The sequence below is a fragment of the Fukomys damarensis genome, unplaced genomic scaffold (genome assembly GCF_012274545.1).
Source record: "Fukomys damarensis isolate Sample0158 unplaced genomic scaffold, DMR_v1.0_HiC HiC_scaffold_8, whole genome shotgun sequence".
Lineage (NCBI taxonomy): Eukaryota > Metazoa > Chordata > Mammalia > Rodentia > Bathyergidae > Fukomys > Fukomys damarensis.
This window is the reverse complement of record NW_022900920.1, coordinates 6,058,075-6,069,150: the sequence shown is the minus strand read 5'-3', so window position 1 is coordinate 6,069,150 and position 11,076 is coordinate 6,058,075. Positions and strand designations below refer to the sequence as shown.

The 11,076-nt window shown below is 46.3% G+C and overlaps 1 protein-coding gene across 8 annotated transcripts in view; it reads right to left on the bottom strand.

Annotated features, from left to right (window-relative positions):
• Positions 1–10,026, bottom strand: part of Cfap46 (cilia and flagella associated protein 46) — a 126,267-nt gene extending 116,241 nt beyond the window's left edge. For 3 of the 8 annotated variants that reach the window (XM_010620262.3, XM_010620278.3, XM_019207047.2), the window contains exons 1-9: positions 9,891–10,022; positions 9,371–9,495; positions 9,050–9,181; positions 8,545–8,609; positions 6,576–6,740; positions 5,599–5,722; positions 4,947–5,041; positions 3,883–3,993; positions 2,311–2,410 (exon numbers count right to left, since the gene is read on the bottom strand). In XM_010620262.3, the coding sequence (XP_010618564.1) occupies positions 2,311–2,410; positions 3,883–3,993; positions 4,947–5,041; positions 5,599–5,722; positions 6,576–6,740; positions 8,545–8,609; positions 9,050–9,181; positions 9,371–9,495; positions 9,891–9,939 (966 nt within the window). In that variant the 5' untranslated portion in view covers positions 9,940–10,022. Of the gene's footprint in view, positions 1–2,310; positions 2,411–3,882; positions 3,994–4,946; positions 5,042–5,598; positions 5,723–6,575; positions 6,741–8,544; positions 8,610–9,049; positions 9,182–9,370; positions 9,496–9,890 lie in introns of all 8 variants that reach the window. The other 5 variants (XM_010620294.3, XM_010620301.3, XM_010620286.3 and 2 more) reach the window with 4 other exon arrangements.
• Between the last annotated feature and the right edge of the window lie 1,050 nt (positions 10,027–11,076).

Below are 11,076 nucleotides of genomic sequence, written 5' to 3'. Positions count from 1 at the left end.
TATATATATATATATATTATATATATATATATATATCTCTTTCATTTGAGAATTATACATATATATAATTCTCTCACCATATTAATACACTAAAATGTACATGTATCTTTGTTTTTTGGCTAACTAATTTTTGAATGTGGGGCTGTACTATAAATCTCAGAAGAGAAGCACCTGGACCACACGAAGCAACCAAAGAAAGGTTTATCCATGAATGGACATAAGGGCAATGGCCAATTCACTTTCATTTGAGAATTATACATATATATAATTCTCTCACCATATTAATACACTAAAATGTACATGTATCTTTGTTTTTTGGCTAACTAATTTTTGAATGTGGGGCTGTACTATAAATCTCAGAAGAGAAGCACCTGGACCACACGAAGCAACCAAAGAAAGGTTTATCCATGAATGGACATAAGGGCAATGGCCAATTCAGGGCCTCAGAGCCCAAAATAGCCAATCAAGTTTCAACAACTCTCAAGGCAGACAGTCCCTTTCTTGCTATGTAATAAAAGGGACTAGGAACAAAGACCCCTTGCATTCCAGCTCAGGACTCCCCACCTTACTCCAAAAAGGTTGCTATTTATTCTCCTTATTTCTCCCCCTTTTCCAGTAAAAGTGATTTTGTCCCCTATTTCTCTTCCCTTTCCAATAAAGTTATTTCGAGTCTCCTTCTGCACTTATATCTCTAATTCTTTTATTGATGTAAGTCTTTTTTAATGAACCCTTGATAAAAATCTACCCTCACAAGATGTAACAGAAGTGTGTTTATTTTTGCTCTACATTCTCCTAGGGGGCATTAAAATGTCAGAAGTTAAGGCTCAGTACTGGGAATCCAACTGCTGCTTCTTCCCTGATACAGTGGCTTCCCCTGGGGTGTTTTTCCACAGTGACCTGTAGGAGTGGCCTGGCTCTTGGAATCCCCAGTCATAGGGCCCCGTAATGCGTGGAGATTCAAAGCAGGCTGGATTGGCAGGTGGTTAGGGAGGAGGCCTGTGGGACTGGCAGGGGTTGTGGGGCAAAGAGCCAAGGACAGAAGCCAAGGAATTGGGGCAGCAGGACCCACTTGGCAGAGGCATAGGGTGGTGAAGGCTACACTGCTTTTACATGAGCCTCCCTCACAGCAGTACTCTGTCAGCAGCAACTCTGTGCCCACGCATCTCACCTCTCCGTGCAGAGTACGGCTCCAGTCCCAGGAGACAGGTCTTAATATTGCTGCCATTTTACAGAGACAAAACTCAAGGTGCATGGAGAAAAGGAAGGCTCCTGGGTTTGGGAGTGCTGCAAGTGGGCCAGGACCCAGGTGTTAGGATAATAGTGCTATGCTTGGGCTTCTGTGTCATGGAAACCCAGAAGGGAGGCACAAGGCAACGAGAGAACTCAGTATTAAGTACCTCCCATGCTGTTTGCATGCTCTGTGCTGTCTGGCCACATCCCAGCCTCAACTGCATTTTCTACCCACTCCCTTCCTGTACTGGTCCCATCTGAGGGCAACATGATCACTGAGGTCCGAATAAAGTTGCCTTTAAAAAAATGTTTCCAGATCACCACAACTATGAATGTAACTGATTTCCATTTTGCTAAATGAACTGTTCTTCTCATCAATGCCACGTCTTACAGCGTTATTTGGGTCAATCAGTGTTGATAATCTCAGGTAACCTGGAGTAAACACACAGTAGGTGGTCAGTGAGGACCTGCGGTGATGCTCAGGAAGTGACTCTCCTGTGCATGGTCTCACCGTCTAACTTTGGTCTTTGTATGGAGGAGCACACAGGTGACTTACTGACCCTCTGCTCCGTGGGCCTTCCACAGCCTCCCCCACCTAAGTTACAAAGCCAACCTCCCTGAGGCACACAGGCTCAGCACTTCCAGTGTGTGCTCTTAAACTGCCCCTGGAGGGCAGTGTGGTCACATGGATATGTTTTTTAAAATCTCAGCTATATGAATTCTCTACATTCCATGTCTTTGAAACTATTTTAGGGGAAAATCCTAACATGCGAATAAAAAGCTTTAAGTGCAGAACGTTCATTGGAGCCCCTTATGAAATAAGCAAAAAATGTATGGTTTACATGTCCAGTGGGAGTTTGGACTTCAGTGTGTACTGGACCGAACCACTGGTGGCACAGGGGACCTGAGGCCATGATAAGGGTGAAGAGAAAGGGACACACACACAACAGTAAAACTCATATTACCACAACTTCACAAGATGCACGCGAAAAAGATGGGGACACAGTCTGCAGCCCCTTGGGCCATACCTTTGTGAGCTGCTTCTTTGCCTCTGTAGACAACTGTCACTAAGCCACTTACTTGTGTTTCAATTTTCTTTAGGTCGGACAGGCAGTTAGAGGCTATGTCCTCGCATTTCAAGTTCAGAGAAAGATGAGCTAATTCAAAAAGCAAGAGCATTCTGAAAAGAAACAAAAGGGGCACTTGTTCAACTGGGGAACAGGAGAGATTCACCTGCATGGCAGAGGAAGCAGTCCGTCATATTCTGCTAAATTAAGAAATACAATAACAAAATAAAATTAGATAACAGACTACAAATGCTGCTGTGAGACCTATGCCAGGCTCACTGCCACAGGGCCTCAGCTGCCCTCCATGGTAGTGGTCCCTGCTGCATGCATGCACTGTCCCCCACACAGGTCTTCAGGTCATGCACAGAGCCTTGGGGAGGCACAGGCAGACGTGTGTTGTCACAGGCGACACTCAGCACAGCCACATTGCAAGACCCTGTCACTAGTCACATTTTCAGGCCCAGTGAGGGAAGAGACCACACAGGAAGAGACCTGCTTTTCCAGAGGCAGGGTCGAGCCTCTTCCCTTATGTGACAGGCATATGATGAGACATCATTCACAATCACCAGTCAGAGTCTTTGTGAGGTCAACAGAGCTCAGAGATCAATGATGGCTGACATGACTTTAAAAAAGAAAGATGCTAGTGGATGAAATTACCTCATTTTAAGACTTCTCATTAGGCTATAGGAATGAAGAAAGTTATTGTATGAGACTGGCCTAAAACAGCATCTGGCCCAGGATTGGTGGGAATACATGTTAGCCCAAATTATCTTTATATTAAATATTTTTTGTATTTTGTATTTCTGCACATGGAAAAATATTTGAAACTAAATGGTAAACTGGGATGCTGTAAATTTAGTGGAGGTGAAGGACTCAACCCACAGAAAGCTGTTTTGATTGAATTGTATCTTGCTTAATAACCCTACTTTGAAAAACTCAGGTAAAAGAAATGAACATAAAATTAACCAAAAAAAAAAAAGCCTTAAATATGTGAGAAAAGGTTCAGCTTCATCAGCAGACAAGAGAAGTGGAAAATAAAACAGTGGCTTTTCGCCTGAGAGGTTCAGAGAGACCACAAGGGGGCAGAAGCAAGCTTCCTTATGTATGGCTTCCGCAGTGTGCATGAGCATCTCAGAATCCTATTTCTAGAAAGTTCTCCTAAAGGAATAATGAGTAGACTCCCAGAATGGGGCTATTCACACCATCTTGAGACCCCTGCCCAGAAGCATCCAGCCACAGAAGAGGATGCTGGAGCTTTGACCCAGCGTGGCCTACTTTCAGTCAGAATACTTTGAAGAATTTGAAGGCAGACATGAACTTCCTTGAAACTTGAAAATACGTTTGCTTAGAGGTTAAATTTGACTTTGCAAAGTAGGATGTGAAGTCATATATCCCAAGTGTCCCAAATATTACAAACCTCAAGGCAAAAAAGGCCAGAGGAAATATACTAAATATTTATTCCATCTTGCTGGCTTTTGCTAGGGTTCTTCTAGTTGCTTGTTTTTACAACTTTTCACATTTTTGGATATTTTTCTGAATTTTGTACATCGGTCATGTAGATGGAACACTGGAAATGCACACTTACTTTTCTTCTCTGTTTGAAGGAAAGCACTGGTGATTAAAATGACCTAAATGTTTATAGGTATTCTCCAGAATTTGGTTGACATCTTCTGGTAAATCATTTCTATCCAATTTCCTAGAATGAATTAAAATACTAAATAACAAACAATCCTTTCAGATTTATTAAAATTATTCTAAGAGAATCTCTACGAAAGTCTATGAACCTGTGTGTTGCACTGAGCCAGACCCTGAAACATCTCTCCTCCTAACTGTCCTCTGATGTCCCAGGCAGTTTTCATACCTCCTCGTCCCTCCTCACTGCCATATGATGTTCTTTCTTCCTCATCACTGAAGGGTACCCTCCAGGAAATGAGCACAGGCCTGGCTGCCAAGGTCAGCGCTGTTCTGGGGGGCCCCGTCTGGGAACTGTTGGCCTTTCTCTCACTGTTCCAGGGCCTGGGGCCAGCTTTCCTCTCAGAAGTGCTCCCCTGAACTCACAAAGCCACCAAGATCCTCTCACACAGCTTAGCAAACCCACTCCAACCCCTCACTTCCCTCAGCATCCAAACACATCATACCCTCCTCACATACCCTTACCCAGTGCACACAAACACACTCTGACCTCCACAGCAGCAGTCCCCTGCAGCCCCTTACGGTAAACTTCTTAAAACACTCCTCTCTACTCTCTGGGCATATTTCCACTCCCTCTTGCACTCTGCTCATCCCATTGAATTTTGTCAAAACACTACTCTTGTCTTATTCAATCCACATGGTCACTTCAGCCGCATCTGGCATGACTCGTCAGGAGCACTTGATTCAGCTGGGGACTTTTTTCATTTGTAGAATCTGTCCTCTTCCTGCTGGTGACCTCACACGCCTCTCCTCCGTAATGGGGGAAGGCTGGGCAAGGGTGGGAGTGGCTTTCAGACCACCCATCCCCTGGTGACCCTGGATTCCTACCTCCTCCAGGTTGCCTTGATCAGCTTCCCAACACTGGCCACTGGCACAGGGCGTCCCCACAGAGTGGACAGATTTCCTGAGCTCACTCCTCAAAACACTCAACTTTGGCTTTCTCTCAAAACTACTCACGCTTTTAGTGCATTAATGTGGAAAGAGACTGACAGGCTAATGGAATTTTCCTTTTCTTCCTTTAACTGAAGCTCATTCATTAATTCGTGACGAACCTGTCATAAAATGGAACAGAATATTAACTTGGACTCAAATAGGTAATTTGGAACAGATTCAGATTTTGTGTCTAGATAATATCATTTAAGTCTTCCTGTAAAATTAATATCTTTAATTAAAATGTATCTTATTAATATTTATATTCAGTTTTCAGATATAATTTATACTGGTATTTGCACATAAAAAGTAATAGCTGATGAACACTTTTGGGACACAGCACATAGTAATAATTACTTGTCTCTTCATAACTTTTCGGTTAATTTCTTTAAAAATTCAATGTACAGGGCATCCCCATGGAGGAATCATTGCTATTGTTTAAAAGAAATATTTAAACAATAACAATGAAGGCAAAGATCTTTTGTTTTCAAAAAGTAATTCTATACAGTAATTTCACATAGGATGAATTGCTAGTTTTTTTTATCACTTTGTTTCTTTTCGTTTTGCTCTTGTATATATAATTTTATCTCTCTCAGATAATGGTCTCATACATACTTTTTTGAACAGTGACTCCTAAGAAAATTCCTTCCTATATGTATTTTTCATTATGTCAGTTTACCATAACTGAGAATATCTGGCGATACTTCTGTGGCACATGAGCTTTTATAAACGGTGCTGCACTGGAACAAAACTTGGCAGCTTCCTCCTTTTTTCCAGCTTGCAGATAACACTCAAGAAGTTCCCTGGATAATACAAACAATGGTACATATTAAACCTTTTTGAAATTGTTTTCTGTTGCAAATGCCAGGATATTATACTTTTGTAATTTTTACATTTCACAAACTTTAAAAAGAGTCCCTGGAGAGCTCCTTCAGCCACAACCAGAGCCCAGAGATCCCTGGGAAGGGCCAGCAGGAGCCAGGAAAACATACCACCACAGACAATAGAACAGGAGTTCCTGGCATTTTAATTACCTATGGCATTTGAAAATTACATCTTAAAGAAAGATCATATCTATACTTACTTTCTTTTAAAGTAAGCAGATAACCAAACCTGTACACTCTGGATTTGGACTTGGGTGTAAGTTTCTGGCAGTGGCTCAACTGGTATCTTCACTGTCAGCATCCACCCAGGCACTGGCCTCTCAGAGTGGCCCCAGACACAGAAATTCTGGCAGGTCCCCTTTTAGCCTGGGAGGTACAATGACCGAGCATCCATCCGGTGACATACCCACCCTGCACTGACCCACACAATACTACATGGCCACCTGGACACCTGGATGTGGTGCTTACCCTGGGGTAACTATTTGCTAACTATCCACCTCAGTAAGAGTTTACTGCACTGAGATTTTAAAACCATGAGCCAGGACTAGTGGGGGACTAGTGCATCTCAATATATTCGTGTCATCAGTTCAAAGGTCCATAGTAAGAGTCATCCATAGATTCTAGAAACAACCATGTAACAAGACAAAACCAATCCCAACTATGAAAGAAAAAGCAAGGATGTACATCCAGTCAACAAGAAATCATATCCCAGAGGGGAGAAGGGACACTAGGGACTCTGGCCCGGGGCTCCAAGGGCCAGCACCACACTCACAGCATCAGCTCAGCCCGCCATTCTTTGTCTTCTTCCTCAGTCTGATTTAACACACTGACAATTTGGGAGAGGCTGGGGATCACAAGGTGGTGATAACCAGGCTTGAGAAATGGTCTCACCATGTGCCAGTAGAGTACTGAGGCATTGTACACCAGGAAGTAGTACCTGCAACAAGGGAGAAGAAATCCGAGTAGCGAAGCTATAGCATCAGGGGCTCCTCTATCCCCAGAGCCCTTGCAGATGTCTCACTATCTTTGGCAGATGGTGGCAGCCCTGTCTGTAGAGCTTTTGCCCACCCTGCATGGACACCGGTATGCACAGACACTCCCGGATGGCCGTGTCCAGTGCCGTTCGGCAGGAATGACATGGCTGTGGCCTCTCAGTTCAGACGAGGGTCCTTTCATTCAACTGTGATTCCACAACAGATCAGTCCCCCATAAAATACACCAGGGAACAAGGGAGGGAGGGCCCTGGAGGATTTCCCAGACGAGGTGACATCCTACTATGACCTAAAAGATGATCAAGAATCTGTCAGGTTCTAAGTGAAATAAAAGAATCTCAGCCAGACAGAGCGGAAAGGAACATTTAAGGAACAAAATTCCCATCTGAGTAAGCGAAGTCATCTCTCAAGTGCCTGGGCTTCCCCTGAAGGTGGCAGAACACCACCCAAAGGATTAAGTTGGGGAGCCACTAGGCTTTCTTAGTCTAGGCCATTCTCTGGGGTGGACAGCTTTGCCCCATGGGGCTTCAGGTGCAGGATGGCATCTTACTGTCAACCATCGGACAGTCCAGTGCTGCTTGATACCCAGAAAGAAGGAAGGACAGCAGGGTGGCAGCAGCCAGAAAAGTCTGCCCCTTGGAGGATTCTTGTCCGGGCCACAGCTCCTCCAAAGGGATGAAAGGGCAGATGTCACAAGCAGACTCCTCTGGTTGAAATGAGTCCATTATCTGCAGTGTCTCCCTGGTGTCTTGTCATGCCAGAAAAGAACTTACCCTCTCCCTTGTACTCCTGTCCTTGATGCCTCCTCTTGACTTCTGTCACATCCCATAGGACCACTTGGGCTGTCTACTCCTCTCCCAATACCAGCCAGACAGCTCTCAAATGACATCCACAACTCTTTCTAAAGGTGGCTCTGACAACCTTCTCAGGATCCTGGTCACCCACCATCTTCTGTTGGCCCAAGATCCCTTCAGGTCCCCTGATTCATCATGTAGGATGTGACCCCTTTCAGAGACACCCCTTATTCTTAGGATCTGTTTCAGTGGCTGGTTCCCCCTCCCTCTGTTTCTGTGGAGGGAGGGTCTGTGGATCTGGGTTCTGTATCCCCAGCCCTTACACAAGCTGTGGCCAGAAAGGGCCAACAACAGACAAGCAGTGGACATTGGAGGAATGAATGAATGAACCTGTGATTTATAGTGAAAGTATCTTCAAATACTGCGTCCTATCACACCTGCTGCATTAATACAAGTTTGTGTGCAAGCTTAATCATGTCAATAATCATATTTGTTCTAGTTGGTGTTAACTGAGTAGAAAACTGAGCTGGAGTTTCAGTGAGCCCCTTGTACAGAGGTGGGTGGCTTTGACCCAGACAGCTCTACAAGGCAGTGGGCAGCCACCTGAGGAAGACAAGAGCATGGTCCCTTCATACTGGAGATGTGGCCCCTGAGAGGTGGAGGGTACAGAGGGTACAGAACAGCCCAGGGTACAGGTCAGAAGGAAGGTTTCTAGAAAAAACAGATTTGGACAATCTTGAAAACTGTGGAAGAAGACACAGTGCTATAGAAATTGTGTATGAATATGGCCCAGTCCTGCATGCTAATGAGATGAGCTTATATCCATAAAGGAATTAAAAACACAAAACAAAGACAAAGGGAAAGCTCTGACCAGCCAAATAAACAGGCCACTCCAAGTATTGGCCCTAAGGTCTTTTATGCAGTCATTTAGGAACAGACAATTCAATATGCCTACCTCGGTTCTCCTTTTGCAAAGTTTATAGCCTTCATGTACTGAGTCACACAGTATTCAAATTCTTCCTAAAACAGAGTAAAGAATGTGCAATTAAATTGAATTTGCCACTGCAGTACCCATCGCTGCTTATGGTCACTTCTGCGAACACTCTCACTGAGACTGGGCTGACATCTGGGCTGCTGGGGTGTAGGCCTGGACTTGATCAGAAAATACAGCTGCCTATGTCCTGGGATACCCGGCCTCCCCTAGGTTACCTTTGCCCAGCTCGGGGACAACTGCAGGTACACAAGGCAGAAAGACCATAACATGACCACACAAAGGTCCAAGAGTTGTAAAGTACATGTCATATGCCCAACAAGCAGAGTGATCCGAGGAGAAAGCAGCAACAGGAAATGGATGATTTCATACCACTGTGAAGATGAACACTATTTTAAGACTGGTTTAGACCACCCTTTGGATGCATGGGAAGCTACCGGCTGAGAAGCAGGGGCTCCAGCAAGCTCACCAAGTTGTCTGAAGACTGCGGAGCACACAGCTGGGCCCTGCACAGGTGCGCCCGGCCCAGAAACTGGGTGACTGGGCCCTTCACCTTGAAGTACATCTGAATGCAGTCTTTGCTCACCTCTGGCTGTCCCATCTGAAAGAGAACATGCCTCCCAGAGCTGGAAAGATGCTGTCCGGAGGGAGCAGCCTTGAGGACAGGCTGGGCGCGCCTGAGGAGGACCACCCACGCACTCGTCCTTCCACCCACATCTGAGCCCAGAAACCCCAGGAATGTGGAAGCCCTCCCGAGTCTGTGTCTGTCCAGGCCACCTGGGCCAGTCACCTTGAGTGCCTGTTCAGCACAGAGTACAAACAAGTCTGGACTGAAGCTTTCTGAGGGGTCAAACTCTGACTTCCCCAGGTTGGCGGACTTGATTAGCTCATAGGCTCGCTTCAGAGAATCAGCATCTGTCGGGCAAGGGGCCAAAAGAAGATTGAGAGTCTGGATAGACAGTTCTCCCGTGGCCCACGGGCCTGTCTGGGAACAGTGGCCCAAGGTCACCAGCACCCTGCACTTCAGGACCGAGCGCCCAGGGCCCTCCCACTGCAACAGAGGGGCCAGCCAATGGTCTCCGCCAGCAAGAGCTCCAAGCAGGAAGGCCCCTGGTTCACCTCTGCTCAGGTCAACCCTAAATTTGAGGCCTTCAACTGCTGCCCTCAAATGGTCTCTTCCATAAACCAGGGGCAGGGGCAGGGGAACCTGGGGCCTTCCCTCTTTGGGTTCCAGGGTGCTTGGTTCCCAGGTCTCCCAACGACGGGAGTCCTGGGGTTTTCTACGGGCAGGTCGGCTACTCCGGACCCACCTCCGTGGCTCTCGGCTCGGGCCAGCTCCTGCGTGATGACTAGGTCCATGGTGTCGCGATCCGCGGTCCTTCAGTCTGTCTGCTGCAGTCTTTCAGACTGGCGGCGGTTACCTAGCGACCGAGAGGGCCGCGGACCGCTGGTGGGCGGGGCCATACTGGAAGCTGCGAGTCGAGCAGGAGGTTGGCAGTGGTCGGAAGGAGGAGGGCGGGGACTCGGGCCGGAGTGGGGCCCGGTAACAACAGTGGTTGGAGGGAGTGCAAGAGCAAGCGAGGGAGAGAACGGAGAGAAAGAGACAGTGTATAACTTGGTTCTTAATGGGAAGGAAAGAGACTGGTCAGGCTTTGGGGGCTAGAGAGAGTTTACTTTCTTTTCTTGTTGAGGTACTGTGGGTTGAACTTAGTGTCTTGCATATGCTAGGCAAATACTCTCCCACTGAGCTCATTCGCCAGCCCTTTTTATTTTTTGAGACAAGATCTTGTTAAGTTGCCCAGGCTAGCCTCAAACATGAGATCCTCCTGCCTCAGGCTTCCTAGTGGCTGGAATTACAGGGATGGTCTGTAAGTGGCTGTGGAGAGGGCTTACTTTTAAAGCTATCAATTAAGGTTAAACATGCACCTACCCACAATTCAGAGATTCTCTTCCTGGGTGCTTGCCCTCATCCTGAGATGACTGCATAGATCTATGGAAAGACTTGTCCAAGGGTGACCATGCCTGCTTTATTCATGATAGCCTCAAAGTAGGAATTGCTCTCATATCCAACAAGAAATACGTGTTGGAGCAGTCCTGCCGTGGACTCCCGCTAGCAACAAGAACAAAGGAAGCGCTGATGTACAGCAACAGCGTGACGATTCTGCATGACAGTGAAGAGACCCAGCCTGAGTGTGACCTGTAAGTGTGCTGATGGACCAGCATGGACCAGACAAGCGGGAAGCCATGGGGCAGAAACAGATCCTGCAGGGTGGCGCTGATGTAGGTTGTAGGTGCTGCACCCTGCTGGGTGTGGCTTTGTTGGTACACATTTGTCAGACCTCAAAGAAGTCATATTTAAAATGCATGCATCTGAGTTTATTGTATTGCACCGATAAACCCAGTGCCCAGGAGGGAGTCTCACCTAAGGGACTGGTCCAAGTTTCTGTGCTATACTCAAGTTTAGAGGTAAGACTTCTGCTGAATACATATTGCTTT